The sequence below is a fragment of the Melanostigma gelatinosum genome (assembly GCF_949748355.1).
Source record: "Melanostigma gelatinosum genome assembly, chromosome: 3".
Lineage (NCBI taxonomy): Eukaryota > Metazoa > Chordata > Actinopteri > Perciformes > Zoarcidae > Melanostigma > Melanostigma gelatinosum.
Window position 1 is genome coordinate 16,442,866 of NC_136636.1, and position 19,128 is coordinate 16,461,993.

General features: G+C 42.6%; 2 protein-coding genes across 9 annotated transcripts; both read left to right on the forward strand.

The window, feature by feature from the left end:
- Positions 1-380: 380 nt before the first annotated feature.
- On the forward strand, positions 381-3,431 carry LOC306775709 (caM kinase-like vesicle-associated protein; the record flags this gene model as incomplete). The annotated part of the gene is made up of 10 exons (XM_079266192.1): positions 381-484; positions 578-709; positions 1,134-1,208; positions 1,331-1,469; positions 1,666-1,786; positions 1,880-1,955; positions 2,060-2,190; positions 2,311-2,389; positions 2,516-2,603; positions 3,120-3,431. The coding sequence occupies exons 1-10, from the start codon at positions 390-392 to the stop codon at positions 3,429-3,431; spliced, it is 1,248 nt and encodes a 415-aa protein (XP_079122318.1). The 5' UTR covers positions 381-389.
- Positions 3,432-5,436: 2,005 nt separating this feature from the next.
- Positions 5,437-18,746, forward strand: rbm6 (RNA binding motif protein 6). Of its 8 annotated transcripts, none has more exons than XM_079265389.1 (23): positions 5,437-5,535; positions 6,458-6,531; positions 6,724-8,260; positions 8,366-8,455; positions 8,573-8,642; positions 9,519-9,592; positions 13,705-13,779; positions 14,098-14,389; positions 14,542-14,699; positions 14,807-14,907; positions 15,004-15,073; positions 15,163-15,238; positions 15,322-15,380; positions 15,472-15,592; positions 15,955-16,052; positions 16,485-16,835; positions 16,923-17,072; positions 17,193-17,258; positions 17,446-17,673; positions 17,761-17,841; positions 17,927-18,015; positions 18,113-18,164; positions 18,260-18,746. In XM_079265389.1, the coding sequence occupies exons 2-23, from the start codon at positions 6,479-6,481 to the stop codon at positions 18,353-18,355; spliced, it is 3,987 nt and encodes a 1,328-aa protein (XP_079121515.1). In that variant the 5' UTR covers positions 5,437-5,535; positions 6,458-6,478; the 3' UTR covers positions 18,356-18,746. The 8 variants fall into 8 exon arrangements, with proteins under 8 accessions (XP_079121515.1, XP_079121517.1, XP_079121518.1 ...); XM_079265391.1 differs by having other exon boundaries at positions 18,263-18,746; XM_079265392.1 differs by having other exon boundaries at positions 17,761-17,835.
- Positions 18,747-19,128: the final 382 nt, after the last annotated feature.

Consider the following 19,128-nt stretch of genomic DNA (forward strand, 5'->3'; position numbering starts at 1 on the left):
ATGTGCCTCCACTGCTCCCTATAAATGTGTGCATTGATTTACTGCATTCATTTTGTTTTAAGTGCCTTCACTGAGCAACAGTTTCCCCCATTTCTAATACTCCCATTAATTTAAGTTTATTTCTCTGGAAAGCAATTAGTTCTGCTTCTTTTTTTACAACATTACATTTACAGTAATATTGTTTTACGTCATACAGTAATGAGCACACAACTCAAGCTCTGTGGGCTTTTTTATTCAGAGGCTCACCTGTGTTCAGATCCACTTTGTACTGTGGAGATGCATGGCCGTCAAAATTATGCTCTACTGTTCAGGTGATCGTAACATGTTGCACATTTTTCAACAGGTTGTGTTGTGGCAGGTAATTCCCTGGCTATAGGGCACGAGCTGCCATGCCATTTGGTTGTCTGACACTCGGGGAGAAGAAGGATTACAACAATCCCTCAGAGGTGGCCGACAAATATGACCTCGGGCAAATTGTTAAATCGTGAGTACATCTGTGTTGTAATGTTGAAGCAAAGACTTTCAAGAGATCTGTCCAAAAATATGACGTACGTGTCTTCTTTCCTCATTTCAACAGAGAGGAGTTTTGTGAGATATTCCGGGCGAAGGATAGGAACACCTTGAAAATGTACACCTGTAAAAAGTTCCACAAAAAGGATGGAAGGAAAGTGAGGAAAGCTGCCAAGAATGAGATAATGATCTTAAAGATGTAAGTGAAGTCCTCCTCATTATAGATGCCTGAGGAGAGGAGCTGTCCTGGCACCGAGACAAAGTGTAATCACAAACGATCAGCATTGTTATTCATTCAGGTCGAGCTCAAGGCAAAGCAGAGTGTGGTGCAAAAGCTCAAAAACCAACATCCTGAAATTTTTGCCTTTGGACATTCTTCGAGTAATGCACAAGGAGGAGTGTAATGATGTTGTCGATTTTTGTTACGTTTAACACATTTAATGAAAATAACATCAGTTACTAATTGTACCTTAACAGACCTGAATGTCCAGCATAAGACCATATGGCTCTATAGCTTGTACTACGCATTGACTCTACTTATTGCTTATTTTTAAACTCACCTACCTCCCTCTATTCTCATCCCCCTCATATTACTCTGACCCCCTCTTTTCTGCTTTTCAAAGGATAAAACATCATAACATCCTCCAGCTGGTTGACACTTTTGAAACTAAGAAGGAGTACTTCCTTTTTCTGGAGCTGTGAGTATTATTCGAGGCACTTGAGATATATGTTGGCGCAGACTGGTTTGCACTGTACTTCCCCGACTGTGTTGTTATTCAATAAGTGACATGCATTAAATTTGGATGTCCCGTCTCTCCAGCGCTACAGGCAGAGAGGTGTTTGACTGGATCTTAGATCAAGGATACTACTCCGAGAGGGACACCAGCAATGTTATGAGGCAGGTGTTGGAAGCTGTAGCGTACCTGCACTCTCTGAAAATTGTCCACAGAAATCTTAAGGTATATTACACTGCTGACACCTAGTGAAAAAAAGTAGCATTTCTACCCAGGCCAATATATGACATACATATAATATATATATATATATATATATATACCGGTGTATATATATATATATATATATGTATTATATAAAATAACTGTTCTTTGGGAATGCGTTACAGTTCGATTAACCTGTATTTGTTTCCTCATACAGCTGGAGAACTTGGTGTACTTTAATCGTTTGAAGCACTCCAAAATTGTTGTCAGTGACTTCCAGTTGGCAAAACTGGAAAATGGACTCATCAAGGACCCATGTGGAACCCCAGAATATCTTGGCAAGTGACATAAAACATAAATGCAGTTTTAACTAACTCCAGTGGATACGTGTGTAGTCGTATAAAAACAAACGTTTCTATTCTGCTGCTCAGCTCCCGAGGTGGTCGGGAGGCAGAGATATGGAAGACCTGTTGACTGTTGGGCCATAGGTGTCACCATGTATATACTGTAAGTGTTCACAAATATACAACAGTCATTTTCTAATGTATATTTAAGTGACTTTACCAAGACGTATGTTGTCGGATAATGCTCTCATTCTGCCAACTCAATAGTTTGTCTGGAAACCCTCCTTTCTATGATGATGCTGCTGAAGATGATGATCGTGATAAGAATCTTTTCCTAAAGATTTTGTCAGGGGACTACGAGTTTGACTCACCATATTGGGATGACATTTCAGATTCTGGTAAGAGATAATTAGTTTTCTAAAATGCATATCAATGCAATCCTATTTCACAGACGATGTGTTCAGAGTTAGAATTTTGGCAAGCAAGTTTAAATGTTGTTTATTTCATTTTTTTTACAGCCAAAAACTTAGTGGCATCTTTGATGGAAGTGGACCAAGATCAGCGATTAACTGCACAGGAAGCTATTGCCCATGAATGGTAAAAAAAAAAAGATATTATATCAATGGTCACACCAACAAAACTGAAGTGATGAACTTTGTAAGACAGGAACCACAAATATAATAACATGCTGGGAAAAAATAATCCTCTTGTTCCTTCTCTCAGGATTTCTGGAAATGCTGCTTCCAACAAGAACATCAAGGACGGCGTTTGTGCACAAATAGAAAAGAACTTTGCCAAAGCCAAATGGAAGGTATTGTTTTTCATATATCTCGTACATTTTTGCTCGTATATCATTGCACATGTTGGACAAAATGATCAGGTCATGATCAGGTCCCATATTACCACCATTCTAAACTGAATACATATTAATATACACATAGTGTTCACTGCCATTGGCAACCATTACATGTACAATAAGTTGCGGTAACAATTCCGTATGTTATCCATACAGACGCTTTTCCCCTCATCCAATTTGACTTAAAGTTTAAAACAAGGTTTATTTTATATCCTTCCCAAAAAGCAAGTGTGCATTCCACAGAGAAAGAGAGATAGATACTATGAATTTAGCCTAAAAGATATAGCAAAAAAAGTTAGTGATCAAGAAGGAGGCACACTACCAAAGCAGCAACAACTGTACACCTTCATATTTCTATCAAAATGTCTTTAATTTCAGTCAGAACCCTACCTCAGAGCGTGCATCGGGATCAATCATCAAACATGTGTTGTGTCACTTAATTTGACCCTCGCATATTTCAATTATTCACAGAAAGCTGTTAGAGTGACCACCCTCATGAAGAGACTTCGGGCGTCTGAGCCGGGAGATTCTGGGGCCTCTGGTCTCGCTGCAGGGGCTGCAGCCGACCCCGACGCACCCGGTGGGGCTCCTGCTCCTCCAGCTGGCAGCAGTGATGGTGTTGCTGGCAGCATAAAGGCTGCTGTGAGTGAAAAGGTTCCTGACACACAGACTGCCAGCATCTCTGCACTCTCCCTGCCCAGTGCGGCCAGACAGGAAGAGCAGCCACCGCCGCGGTGCAATGGAGATGTTCCCCAAATGTTGCCACAAGCAAAGGGAGACTAGGCATCAAACAAATACAAGAAGAGGACCCTTGCCAACCAACAAGCACATGTGCAGTAGAGCCACTAAATGTGGCTTGATGATACCATGTCTATGCTGTTCGACTACCCCCCAGTTTGCAGAGTTATTTCATAACACCATGCATTTCATCATTTTTGCCTTCTGTAGTGATTGGTCTATTGAATAGTGTTCTCCACTCTCCCTTGTTATGTTGTGTACGAGTCTATTTAAAGCTCGTGGCAAAGTAGCTCTTCTGTTGTTTCCTCTTCCCTAAAATCTGTAAAAAAACAACAACTGTAATTTTTTGAAATCATTGTATATAGGTGTATTTGTTGCTTTCAACAAATTGCTACTTTTCAGCTTCAGAAATAACAATCCTGAGTTTCTGTTTTGTGAATTAAAATGATGAGTTGAGAGATTTAATTAATTGACCATATCAAAGTTTTAAAAATTCGTTAATTTATTAAAACACTTTACATTCAAATGCGTGTTTGTGTTAACGCTTCAGAAATCATGCCTCTAATTGGAAAACATTTAGTTATATATATTTGATTAAAAAAATGTAAATACCTTTGATTCACTGATGACTGTCTTGAAAGTATTCTAAAAAGTTATTGTGTAACAAACAGATGCAGTCAACAATTAGGGAATTCCACTTAACAAAGAGACAGACGTCTGCTGATTTATCTTCAGTGCAGTACAACTTCAGTCAACTTACAATTTTAAGGCAGGAAGAAAGCATATTTTTAAGTTAAAGTGCCTTCATATTTGTTGCAGTAATGTACTGTGCTGAAATGTTTTAAAAGGAACAACTTGAATGTTATTACTTACTGATTTCTTTTCAACGTTTTAGCTGCCCTTTTGTTTAGTTTTACGCTGTTGTATTGATTCTTGTTTTCCGTCCCGTTTGACTCTATAAAACACATGAAAAGAATATTTAGTTGTATGTGAAGTGATGTTTTAGCTGTCGTGTTCTTGTGTTGTCGCTTGTAATAAGAACATTTCAGAGTTCATAGCTGAGTCCATACACTGTACCATTATGTATTTTTGCATTGTAAACGTGTATTTTTTTATTTACGTGTATATTTAGCAACATTTAGCTGAGCTAACTGGTTGCTACTACGCTTGTGAATGAATAAAATGAGCAATACTGATATTGCTGAAACTGTGACATTTTTTCTCAAGTTGTCTCTCACTGACAGTGTTAGTATGGGACATCTCAGGCCACACTACCAACCACCATTTCACTTTCATCCCACTTTTTTATTGTGAAAAATGCAAGCAGTCTTGGTCCTCTTAAGAATAGTGTTACAGAATATATTTCTGTATGGTCAGCATTTAAAAAAGAAAACATTTCAGAATTAATATTGGTCAATACCGATGCTTCAAGATGCTTGTTCGTCAAAACAAGATTAACACAACGTTTTGAGGGTAAAATCAAGATTTTTGTGTAGTTATTTTCAATTAACACACAATTAATAATGCATTTAACATATGTATAGATGTGCATATTTTCCACCTAAGACTTAAAAGCCATATCAAAAGTAGACCTTTGTTATAGCTTTTAGGGACTAATATAGTCCATAATATTTTTTTAACAAATTAAGCAAACTACACAGTGGCCAATTAGACAGCAGAGGAACTGTTATGTCAACTAAAATGGATCTGGACTTCAATTTTACAGGTTTGTGGTGTATCAAGAAATAGTTTGATGAATGTCAATATAAGCTCTTGCACTGATTTTTGCCTCTATGATTTGTTTATTTAAAGCCGAAATATATGTATATATATATATATATGTATGTACTATTTTTCATTGCTCCTTGCGTGACAAAGCATGATTAAAAAAAATATGTTATCAAGGTCGAACCATGCATACTGTACAATCGAATGTGACAGTAGTTGCATTAAATAACCGCTGGATGGCAGCAATTTGCCTGATGTATGTTGGGCTACAAAGAAGAAGAAAGAGATTCGTCTCCGCTGTAGGAACAGAAGAAGAAGAAGACCGACGTTCGTCTCCATTTGTCGTCAGTTCCCTGAAGCCATCGACGACCTGAACAACAATCCTGTGCAATATCCACCCAGAACTCGAAGAACAAGCAAGGTAGGTCTTAAAGAAACAACATCCACTCGATCATTTTAAAATATACAACCGGTGGAAGATCCAAAGATGCAAATAATCCGGCTTCTAAACGTCAATCTTAGCCAAGTTAGCTCCAACCGCTGCACCCTGTGAATGATCTCCTGCGATGGGCTAACGTTCGTAATAATGCGCCTTTGCTCGCTAATGTGATCATCCTAACGTTGTTATCACGCCGCGATCGTTTCATTAAATTAGTTTGTTTATTGAAGTGCAGTCACTTTCTCCACCAACGACGTGTATGTATGTTGTGGCGTAGATTGAAAGGCCTTGTGATAGATTAAAGTAGCGGGGGCCACTCTTCTGTGGGCCAACGTTAGCGATCACACCACCCAGTGCTACGAGCCTAGCTGTGACGTGTGCTGCCATCTTTTTAAGTGTCGTCACCGAAGCGCAGAAATAACACACTCGCTAACATATTACACTATCACTTCTTCGTTATAATGTTTACATTATAATGTTATTTATAATGTTCTCGTCCTGTGATTTTACGTCGGTCTATTCTGTGCGCACGGCACATGCGCACGGCACATGCGCACGTCTGTCCGTCCTGGTAGAGAGTCAGTCCTCCGATGCTCTTCTTGGGGTATTTTCTGTTTCTCCCCGTTAAAGGAGGTTTTTTTTCTCCAATTCGGACAGAGGGTGTCGTGTGGTGTACCGATTGTTAAAGCCCCTTGAGGCAGATATGCGATTTGTAATATTGGGCTACTACAATAAAAAATGAACTGCCCTAATATATTTCTAATCACTTCTTATCCGTAATTTTGGGTGCAGTCAACGTGGATTTCTTTCCAGTTTATAGTGATGGATATATCTGCCACTGCAAAGTCAAAAGTGGTGCATTCATCTACCAGGAAATAATGCAAACCTTTAACTTTGCCTCCAGATAAGACACTGACTTACAAACATGTGGGATGGACCAGGACCAGGGCAAGGACCACGGGGAGGACCGCCCTTTCGGTAAATGAGCATCATTCACGATTTTAGAACCATATATATAAATATGAGAGAGAGATTTTGAGCATCTGTGCACATATTTAGCATATCAAATGTTCTCAGTTCTGCATTATATGGCTCCACTTCTGATGTTCCTTGCTCATGTGCATTTCAAACAAATCCGTTGCCTAATATGTTGTTACATACATCTTCCAGCGGTGATCATCGTGGAGAGAGGTTTGGCGGCAGAGATCGTCCCATGCCTGATTATAGAGGTGGAGATGGGATGAACATGGGTCCCATGGGTCATATGGGCCCAAGACCTCAAGATATGCCACCTATGGACATGAGAAGGATGGATGGGCCGCCCACCAGGGGGCGTGATATGGACCAACGTGAGATGAGGGACAGAGAGCAAAACAGAGATTTTTGCCGAGCTGGAGAAGAGCCGGACTTCAGTCTAAGAAGGCACTATGAAATTTCCATCAGAGACAAACTGATGAATTCTTCTGGTTTCCCGGGACCCGGCAGGAACTCAGTAGACATGGGAGGGAGGGGTATGGCACCACGGGAGCCAAACAGCAGATTTATGGACATGAGAGACAGAGAGTCATGTCATTATGACGGGCCACCGTTCAACAATCCCGATATTGATGGAAGAAGAGGGTTTCCTATGGAGCGAAACGATGGATTTAGGGACATGCGTGACAGGCCCCCAGTGGGCGTTGACAACTGTGATGGCTTTAATATGGACGCACCGCCACGTGAAAGGAGAGTGATGGACACCGACCGAAGAGGAGGGCCACCTTTCAATCCAAGAGGTGGATTTGATTCTGATATGGATTTCAGAAGTCGTCCATCAGCTGAATTTAGAGGTAGGGATCGATCTCCCTTACGATTTGGAGACAGCGATGTCCCGCCAGTGGACAGGGCAAGATCGAACATACCCACAGATGTTGCTGGCCGTCAAAGACCAGAGTTCATGCGTGCAGAAAACATACCCAGAGAGAGAGAATATACAGATACAAGTGGCAGCCCCCTTATGGATTATCGATGCGGTGAGGAGATGACTCTTGCAGAAGAATGGAAGAACCGTCGAAAGGAGAAGACTCCTCTCTTAGAAGTCGGTAAAGCTATGGGCGATGTACCAAAACCTAGCTTCCCTGTAGGTTTTGGCCGAGATGTGAATGTTAGAGATCCACCACCGTTTCAGCAAAGGGATAGGCCACCTGTCAAGTTCCCGGGGAAAGAGGTCGGCTTTCCTCATGGTGACCACTTTCCCGCCATGAATCTACCATCAATTGCCAGCAAAGCCCCGCAAGACCATCCACGCCAGGAAATAAGTCTTCTTTCTGGCCCTCGTGGGAGAGAAAATGAGGGTGAGCCTTGGCTTGGAGAAAGGAACCCGAAGCATAGGCCGACTAAGTCAAATTGTGACGAAAGGCTCCTTTACCACCAGGAGAAGAATCCGCCCTCGCATGTGATTCAGAAGCCAAATGATTGTTTCGAAGGGCTGAAGGATATCTCACATAATCAAGGACCTGCCAGGGGGAAGATGGGGACAGAAGGTGATTTCCAAAGCAGCAGCAGCAGCACTGTGCAGGCGAGAGATCAAGACTACAGGGACATCGATTACAGAACCAGTTCCGGGAGGGCTTTCGATTACAACCACCAGGCACTTCAAGCACCAGAGAAACTCATCAAAGAGTCTAAACCAATCCCACCTTCAAAGTTTAGTGAGTCTGGTTCTCAGGTAAGTGTTTTTTTTATTTTTGTGTTAGTATTTGTTTATAAATTGTATTTGTTATAATATTTTGCTGTTTCATAACCTGAATTTGAATCAACATTTCTGCAAAAGGATCAAGATTACAGGAATGCATCTGTGGAGGACAAACTCTCCAATACAATATCCATAATTGGTATTCCAAAGACTGCCACAATGGAGCAGGTAAATAACCCAACAGGAAAGTCATGTGTTCATCATTCTGGTTACCAGACTGTGTCTGTATTAGTCTGCTCAGAAAGCCACGGCACAGCTCACCCGTTTTGACACTTTCTTTGGCAGATTCTCGGTGCCTTTGCGGTCCGTGACGGTGTGCCAATGCAGGGGATGAAAATCAAAAACGTTATGCCAGGTAAGAATTACGTTTCTTTGTGAAGCCGTTTGGGGCAGTCGATCGCAAACGTTGTCTCACGACATTTCGCTTTTACGACATTCGAAACTTCGCATTCTTTCTTTTTTACATTGTTGGTTGCTTTTGTTGTTGTTGGTGGTCTTTGTGAACGCGCTCAGTGGGGAGGGGAGGGGGGGGGGGGTTGTTATGCCATCCTTTTTCATATCTGAGGATTTCTGGTCATTGTGTCAAATAGAGGATTCACCATGGATTCAATACAAGGAGCGTTGGAGCGTGTCAGTTATAAAAGATCGGTGACAAGTGACTCACTGAATGTGTCACCGTGACACTTCAAGTACTGAAAAATGCCACAAACTTGAAATGGAGACCGTCTCGATAGTGCTTTGTTCATCCTGCTCTAGAGTGCTTTCCACAGTGGATCATCATGGTCATAGATGATGCCATGACTTTTTCTGTGAATATTATTATGTCTTGAATGCTGTTAATTTTGCATAATGCATCAAAATGGTCATCTCAGAAAGATATTCGGTGCCTTTTTTAATTAGATATAAACAAGACTGGTAAACTTCCTGTCTCCACGGTGAGCACCACGCAGTCGTTCACTGCCACTGGTTTGGAATATCTGCTTTGATAAAGCCGAGCCTTAGTCTGACAGTCTGATATGACGGCGGTCATCGGAAGGCTAAATAGAACAAAAAAAGCATAAAACAAAATGTGTGTTTTCCTGAAAAGGTATGTATGTAAGTCAAGGTGAATAATTCGCTCACGCTGATCTCGATGTATTCACGAACTGCTGTCTTTCATGTTTCAGTGGGTGACTGTCATTGCTGGCATTGACTAACAAAAACCCATCTGTATTTCAAATGCTGTCCCCAGGTTACAGCTACGATACGGCCTATGTGGAGTTTTTAAACCTCGAGGATGCAGTCCACTTCATGGAGTCCAACAAGGTGGCCCATCCCCGTCACTCTACGAAGGCCGTCTCTCCCATCAGGATTATGAGGGGTTGAGAGGGCATTTAGTAGATGGGGGAGGGAGAGAACCGGGGCAGGGGTTGCTGTTACTATTCAGTGAGCTTACTTTGGTTAAGATGAAGATGTCAGTTGTTTGACATTTTTAGATGCTTTAAACCTCAACAGTTGGTCCTAGTTTTACATCAATTACATTGTAAGTAGTTATCCACAATGCCATGGCAGTACTTCAGGTTACTTGTTAACACTTAAAATACTTTCAACTGTGTCTGTGCACAGAAATACAACAGTTTTCCCTGGCATTGTTTACTTGCCCAAGTAGTTCTCATTTTCCAAATTAATTTATAAATAGCTTAATCTTGGAATAGATTTAACCATGAAGATACAGATATTTTGCGGGGGGGGGGAGATCGGGAAGACTTAAATGATGACTTTGAAGGTACTAATGTGAAGCCACCATTACCCCTATGTGATTTAACCTTTAACGAAGAGGATCAAAGGAAATTACCACTTGCGGCTCTTTCAAGTATTTGTGTCTTAGAGAATATTGGTTTCCTCTTTGCTTTGTGCGACCCTCGAAAGAAGCTTCTGTTGTCAAGGAAGCAACTGCAGATTTGGACACTTTTCTTACCAGTGCATGGGGGAGGGGGGGGGGAAGAGACGTTCATTTCATCTTACTCGCGGTGTAAGCGGTAGAGCGAGAGTGACGCGATCCAAAGTACCGGTAGTCTACCAGGAATGTACATGTGATCGATTGATCACCACACGGCCGTGGAAGAGGAAGTTGCATTGTCGGCCCGGCAGAGGTTTAGCCAGGTGCAACTTCTGCTGGACTAACCTGTGCTAATAGTCAGACGTTGCTGCGATGGCTCGTGCTAATAGTCGGACGTTGCTGCGATGGCTCGTGCTAATAGTCAGACGTTGCTGCAATGGCTCGTGCTAATAGTCAGACGTTGCTGCAATGGCTCGTGCTAATAGTCAGACGTTGCTGCAATGGCTCGTGCTAATAGTCAGACGTTGCTGCAATGGCTCGTGCTAATAGTCAGACGTTGCTGCGATGGCTCGTGCTAATAGTCAGACGTTGCTGCAATGGCTCGTGCTAATAGTCAGACGTTGCTGCAATGGCTCGTGCTAATAGTCGGACGTTGCTGCGATGGCTCGTGCTAATAGTCAGAGGTTGCTGCGATGGCTCGTGCTAATAGTCAGACGTTGCTGCGATGGCTCGTGCGATTAGTCAGAGGTTGCTGCGATGGCTCGTGCGATTAGTCAGAGGTTGCTGCGATGGCTCGTGCGATTAGTCAGAGGTTGCTGCGATGGCTCGTGCTAATAGTCGGACGTTGCTGCGATGGCTCGTGCTAATAGTCAGACGTTGCTGCGATGGCTCGTGCGATTAGTCAGACGTTGCTGCGATGGCTCGTGCGATTAGTCAGAGGTTGCTGCGATGGCTCGTGCTAATAGTCAGACGTTGCTGCGATGGCTCGTGCGATTAGTCAGAGGTTGCTGCGATGGCTCGTGCTAATAGTCAGAGGTTGCTGCGATGGCTCGTGCGATTAGTCAGAGGTTGCTGCGATGGCTCGTGCGATTAGTCAGAGGTTGCTGCGATGGCTCGTGCTAATAGTCGGACGTTGCTGCGATGGCTCGTGCTAATAGTCGGACGTTGCTGCGATGGCTCGTGCGATTAGTCAGACGTTGCTGCGATGGCTCGTGCGATTAGTCAGACGTTGCTGCGATGGCTCGTGCTAATAGTCAGAGGTTGCTGCGATGGCTCGTGCTAATAGTCGGACGTTGCTGCGATGGCTCGTGCTAATAGTCGGACGTTGCTGCGATGGCTCGTGCTAATAGTCAGACGTTGCTGCGATGGCTCTTGCGATTAGTCAGAGGTTGCTGCGATGGCTCTTGCTATGTTGCTAGACTGGCCTCATTCAAATGAATGCGAAGGCTGCATTCTTTCACAGAGGGCGACCTCGACCTTATTAGTGAGAACCCTGCAGCTACAGTTTAACTGTAAACGCACAATACAAATTTAGTTTTCTTATTTGCAAAAGAGAGAGAATTAGCATTTTTTATTTTTTATTTTATTAAAAGTAACCTTGAAGAAGAATATTTTTTCAATTTGAGGGCAGGTAAAGCATAGTGCTCACAACTTTGGTGTAGTTTTCTCAGCCATGTTACGGGTCTACATTGCGTTTTTAATTTAAATTTTATTTCGATATGCCGGTGGCGTGGCTTTATGGATGACGGCCAGTCTATTGGTGCAGACTGAAAGATCTCAACAACTACAGGATGCATTGCAGTGACATTTTGTACAGATTATTGTGGGGCCCAGAGGATGAAGCCTACTGATTTTGGTGATTCTCTGACTTTTCCTCTGGCGGCATTATGAGGTTCACATTTTTGGTGTTTGGTGAAATGCCTCAACAGCTTATTCGATGCATTCTCGTCACATGTGGTGCAGATACTTATGTCCCGAGTACAAATCCTAATGGTTGTGGTTACCTTCTTGACTTATCCAGGGAAGCAGCTCTTCATCCACTTGATGGATTGGCACACATTTTGATACAGATGTTCATTCATTCAAGAGGATGAAATAACTTTGGGGATCTCCTGACTTCTCCTCTCGTGAAATAACTGTTTGATGGATAATCATGCTTTTTGATGGAGACATTTGTGGTCTTTGTGCACTTTGGTGATCCCCCTCACTTTCAATTTGGACCATCAAGTCAACATTGTTGTTTATCTATTTGGCAGTTTGGGTTTCTTCACAATGAGCAACAGAGCCTCACAAAGCCGCTGGCGTGCCTGCAGACTCTGGTTGACTCTGGTGTCTGCGGCATTCCTTCTTCCAGCAGTTCATGGCATTTCCAGTCATCTGAAACTTTCCTTCAGAATGTCCTCTTGATGGTGTTCTCTTGAACTCATCGTCTTTGAATGTCGGGCACCAGGAGTTCTAACTTTCTTTCAACTGCTGTGAGCAGTTTGTGAGTTAATTTTGCATCTTGACACTGAACGAAGTCTTCAACACTGGCCAGAAATGATGTGCTTTTGATGATGCGTGTGGAACTATGGAGTAGCCCGTGAGCTCGGGGTAGTTGGGATCAGGTTGATTGTTGCTGAAATGTGTAGCAGTTTGTTGTTTGCCTTTGCTATTGCTAATGTTGGTGCATTTTGTTGCTTTGAAAACAAAGGATCAAATCTAGATGATGCAGATAGTTGCAAGGTCATTAATCTTGATATCAAAGATTCAAATCACCACTTAGAAGCTCTCATGAATGTTTTGCTTTGTGCTCTTTGGTGCGACTTAATGTATGGTTTTAATAGTTAATCTGTTTTGTTTAAATAAGGTATTTTCTGGAATTATCCACCGACAGCTTTTTTGATGCACAACCCACGTTAGAAGTATGGATGCTTAGCGCAGTGCTACAGATTTGGCATGAACCCCTTGAAACTGCTAATTTCTCAGAGTAATGCAGCCTAGTCTTGCTTATATCTTATTTGCGATGGCTTAGTCTGGTTAGTACACTTCACCTACCGAGAGCATGGTTCTCATTTTGCACGATGTAGTTCAGTTGTGTTCTTTTGGATTGTGCTGCAGACAACTACCGGCACCTCTTTTGCAAATCAATTGATGCTTTAGTTCTTTTGAAGCCAAACACTCCCTGGTTCCTGCATTTCATTTTTATGGATTTGCTGCTTTTGTTTGTATTTTGGTGTAGCAAATTGCTTATCTTTGTGTTTTGGTCGGATTAAACCAGCAATTTGAAGACGTTTTTTTTTTTCTGGACCAAATGATCACTTGTTTAATTGTTACAATAATCTGCAGATTAGTCGATACTGAAAATAATTTAGCCGCAGCCCTAATTAGTAGTTCAGTTTCAAACTATTCAGCGTAGTGTCAGGGCGACCTGCCTGTGTGAAGCATGATCCTCAAATCTGGGCTTTGCTCACTATCATAAGTGTTCGCCCGTTTCATCCTCGGCAGTGAAGAGGAGGGCTTAACCTGCCACAGTGCATGTTGGGTGTCATTGGTATTATTTACATATAAGTCACAGATGTTGTATGATGCTGATGGATCATTTCTGTTCTTCTTTCAGGGATCCCTAAAGGTTGGCAGTAGAACGGCATCCATGAAGTACATACAGCCGGAGGAGTGTGAAAGAAGTGTTCATGTGAGTGTTTTTTTAATGTTTTATCAGACATTCTAAAACAAAAAACAGTATTTGAATAATGGTTGGGTCACAAGGCGCTACAAACACAAAATTAGCTTTATTTAAATTTAAATTTGACCTATCTCATACAGTATCATTGCATCACAATATAGCCATTACAACAAACTGAACACTTCCTGCAGGTATTTGCCAGTAAAGAAACTCCTGGATGGAGTAATTGTTTTGTATAACAGCAGTTCACAATGTACAGCATCACTCCACCATATTGTTTACCGTACAACAGTTAAGTGTCCCTACCTTCCTGTGTCTGTGAATTAGGAATCGGATGACAAAGTACCTCAACTCCAGGAGCCCCAGTTGCCCAGACCAGATGAGCCTTTAGAAAAGTTGAAGACCAACCTAGATGGGTCCAAACCAAAAGTTCCCACGGAGCCATTGCCCCTTGGCCAGTGGCAGCGTAGCTCCGACCTGACCCCTGAGGCCTGGCAGCAGCAGGTGGACCAACAGCTCCAACAGCAGGAAACGGATCAGCAGCCAGATTCTTGGGCCAACCGCAACCTTCCTCATCACGCTTCACACCAATTTGACTCCGTTTTTAAAGACAGCAAAAGTATGTTGACTTAAGCTCCTGGGTGTTCTTCAAAGCTTGTAGCCGTAAACACAAGCAATCCATTAACATAAACTTTAAGATATCTGTTATGTGCTGTTGTAATTCATAACCATGTCGGGTAAACAACACTTTTCCCTTGTGTCACTGTACAGCCATGATAATAAAAAATGTGAAGCCCACCACCACAGTAGAGACAATCCTGAAAGCCTTGGATCCCTTCGCATATCTGGATGAAAGAAATGTTCGCTTAGTCAAGGCTAAGCCACCAGGAGCCAAGTGTTTCTGCTTTGTTGACATGGACTCCCACGAGGTATCTAAAATCTGAATGCACACAGTTTCTCCCCGAGTCTGTGATAGCCGTCTTTGTCCAGGCTCCCTGTCATTTCTCAGCACTTCCAATTGTGTCTTCTTTTGTAGCAAGTGACACGTCTGGTTGAGCTCCTCACTAAACCCAGACCCCTTTATGTTGATGGAGTCAGAGTTTATGCGGAGGTGGCAAAACCTTTGAAGAACCAAAAGTAAGTCAACCATCTTTTGCAAGGGTTGTTTTTCCGCTTTGTCCCGTAGAGAAATCCCGTCTCATTTGTTCCTGATGATCGTCCCGTCTGTTTCAGTTTCAGAAGAGAATTTGATAAAACAAACTGTTCCATCCTTGGGTATCCACCCGAGAACAGCACGACGGGGGTAAGTTGTGGTCTTAATTGTGGTGTTTTACAAAAATATAAAAAGAAGAGGATGCCCGATGTTTTTGGTTTTTTTTCCTGGCCCATCAGCAGCAGCAGTACCCACAACCTCCACAGCACTTGCAACCTCTGCAGCCACCTGCTGGTGCCCCCGCTGGAGTGCAAGGTGGGACTCCGGCACATATTCTGGTATCTTGGTCCCTAAGTTTATTGTTTATTATTACTAAACCTAAAGATATTTGTCGCCAGGTGATTTCACATCTGGCAGCCCTCTTCCTGCTCTGTCATCAGACCCCATCATTGGACAGGTGGGTTACAAAGCAGAGCGCAAAGCCTGTGATCTTGGATAGATCTCAAAGCTGTGCATGTAAACTGAACGTCTCCTTTAATGCCTCGTAGGGAGTTGGCTATAGTGAGACTCCAGCTGTGGATCCTTCTTACCCGCCTGGAGGACCCCAGGTGCCCACAGAATCAGCTGGGATGACAGTCCCCCCAGATGGATCACAGCCCTACGTCTATGGTAAGAATCCAATTAAGCGTTTGAATCCAGAAAAGGTGTCAATCATGTTATGTCTGTATAGTTACAACACTGTAGTAAGAACAACTCCAGTGTCGCTGTGTTGTGATTTAAACTACTAGTAAATGGTGACAAACCTTAAATTCAATCTGACATCAGAGCAAAGTAAGAACTCCAGACAAAAGGTCCTAAATGTATAAGACGGGGAACGTGGAGCTTAATGTTGAGGCACTTTTTCTCGAGGACTTCTCCTTGATCCACTGTGGTTGGATTGGACCTCATTTGTACATTGCTTTGGACAAAGGGCTCTGCCAAATGAATGCATGTAACGTCAATGTCATATCTATTTGTCCCGATTCCTCCAGGCTCTGAGATTCCAGACATGACCAACTACTTGTACGATTCCACGTCAGGCTTCTACTACGATCCTGAGACAACACTTTACTACGACCCTACCTCTAGGGTGAGCATACAACAGCGAGCCAGTGCTTTGTCCGGTCGATGAGCGGCCAGAAGGATAGCAAGGGAGAAACAGTGTTTGTAATATTGTATATCCAAAAAAGTTGTTAACCTACCAGATAATATTAAATAATGTACAGCTCCTACACATCTAACCAGAAGTAACTGCATCCTATAGCATGCACATGCATCTATGATGTTATGTCAGTTTGCAGACATTCAGCAAGTACCTCACACTTTTATTCCACTTGTGTCACTTGTACACTTAAAAACCTAAACCTATCAAGGAGCCACTATGTTATAATAGTGTGTTTTGAATGATTTCTTAGTAAAAGGACCCAGACTGCAGTTTAAGCTTCTTATGCACTTGTCTTAAATAGTTATTTTTGGTTGTCATTAAGTTGTCGTTTTCTCTCTCTCGTTTGTTTGTGTATAGTATTTCTACAATGCTCAAACCCAAGAGTACATGTACTGGGATGCTGCGTCAAAGACTTACATCCCAGTTCCAGGAGGCAGTCCTACACCGACCCAACCTATCATCATGACCGCTGAAGACCATGCCATTCTTTCCAACCCGGCAGCAGATGCTCCTCTGGAGATGAAGAAAGCGTCGGAGTCTCCAGACACCGCGGAAGCTCCAGCGCTAGTTTCCATTTCCGATGGCGACCCTGCTCCGGAGCCTGTCCCAACTTCCTCATCAGCAGCTCCTGAAAGGAAAGACGACGACGACTCCAAAAAGGACAAAGAGAAGGACAACGACAAGCCAAGAAGTATTGCTGCTGTCAAGGTAGCACTTTGGTTACAATACCAGTGCGCACAATGTGAAATGCAGCGGTGTGAACAGGAGAGTTTAGACATTTGTTGCTGTTTGCAGATCATGAAAGATATGGAGCGCTGGGCAAAGATCCAGAATCGTCAAAAGGACGGTGTTCGCTCCGCGTTACCGTTACTGAGGGGCGGGTTGGACGATGACAGGAGGCAATCCAAGACTGCTGACGCTGGTTTCGCTATCTTTGAGAGGAAGGTTAGAGACTCGTCTCCAACGACCACATTTATTCTGTGCATCATGTTTTACAATGATGGAAGTATTTATTTCTTGTATCTTGTAAATATTTTTGTCCCGGTTCTCGTTTTACATCCTTAGATATCGGGTGCAGATGATCTTTTTAAGAAGCCCCTTGCTCCTCTTAAGAAAGATGAAAAGTCAAAGGTAAGAACCCTCGTGTTCAGCCCGTGGTGTACCTCGTACCCGACTCACTTTGGTTACTTCCTTCATAGCACCATTGAAACGTTTTTAATGTGGCCAGTGGTTTTTTAAATTATTATAATTCATATTATTTATTCATGTCTTTGGATACATTTTTACTTTGTGACATTTGTTTGGTTTGCTTCCGCAGCGTCCAATGGGCTCCCTGGGTCTGCTGGCGTCAGACTATGCAGCTGGAAGCGATGAAGAGGTGGAAGAAGATAAGGAGGATGGAGCTAAAAGCGGTCAGGGAGGCCAGTCTGAAGACTCGGACACCAAGCTGACGGACTGGAAGAAGATGGCCTGCCTGCTGTGTCGGAGACAGTTCCCCAACAAGGACGCTCTGCTCCGCCACCAGCAGCTTTCCGACCTGCACAAAGTACTAGCTATTAACCTCTGTATGAACATTAGGTGACAGTGACTCTATAAATATAGCCTCTAACACTCTGATGTATTCTCTCAACAGCAAAATATGGAGATCCACCTTAAGATCAAGAGGTCAAAGAAGGAGCTAGAGGCACTGGAGAACCAGGAAAAAGAAGTACGGGTAAATAAATATGGTGGAGAAAATACATTGAGGAGAGTTTTAGGTTAGTCGGTTGATCACTTAAGGCGGTATGTGTCGTTCACAGTTGAATTCTAAAGAACCTTCCAGGTCACCAGAGCCGAAAAGAAGAAAACAACAGCCGCAGCATCACAATAGCTGGGCTGGAGGCTCCAGGTGGGTGTGTTTGTAACTGACTTCATCAAATGGATGTCAAAGCATTTGTTGTGATTGTATAACGTTTGGGCCTTAACTGTTTGTTCTCTTTGCTCAGGGAGATGAATAAAGTCAGTGATAGACCTGGTTTAGGAGCTGAACCTGTACCGGTAGGTGTGGCACTTTTATTGCATGTCATGTGGCGTTTCTTGTTAGGTTTTTTTTCTTCTTTTTTTTTGACCTTTCGTTGCACTTTTCTCTCTAGCAGAAGAAAAAGAAAGAGGCTGTCGTTTGGGACCACACCACCTACAAACAAGCAGTACGCAAGGCCATGTTTGCACGGTTCAAGGAACTCGAGTGATCTCATCTGAACACATCCTCACTTTGATAATATGTGAATTGTTAATATGACACGCTTCCCCACCTTAGCTTGAGAAATGCCATGTTTGACTGTCTTTACTGTTCTTCTGCCTTAGACATTACTACATTGTAGAACCAGTTTTCTACACTGACATTAAGTGAAAAAAAATTTGATTTTGTGCAGAAGGTGTTTATTTGATTATTTTTGCCCATGTTTAATGTGTGGCCTGTATGTAGGATCATGAAATGTGACCAGGTAGTCTTTGTTTTTTTAAATGATACTGTCATTCTGGCCACATTTACATTTTGTTTTAAAACTGAATTTTTTTTCATTTGTCTGTATTGCAATGTTTTATGTACACATTTTTAAGTAAAAAGTATTATGGACTAACTTTTCTTGTTCTGAAGTGTTTATTATACTTGAATGAGGTCAATGGGGAACAATACAGGTCAGGAGCTAGTACGGTATTGGTCTCTTTGTTTTTTTGCAGAATATGTTTAGTAAGGTGTGTGTGTGTGTGTGTGTGTACACCTCATGTCCACTAAGTGGCAGCAAGGGACCATGCTCTGTTTTGTGTTAAAAGAACAATACATGATGAACTTCAAGTGAATGTCTATGCAGTTCGGAGCTTGTCCCATGGATTCAGGTCTTGCCAACTTGTCTTTGTGCATTTGCAGCTACAATTTCAGTTGTTAGTAAATGCTGCTTTAATGTTCCCCAGTTGGGCACTGCAGCAGTTTGAACATGAAGCCTTTCCTCTGACCTTCACTGAC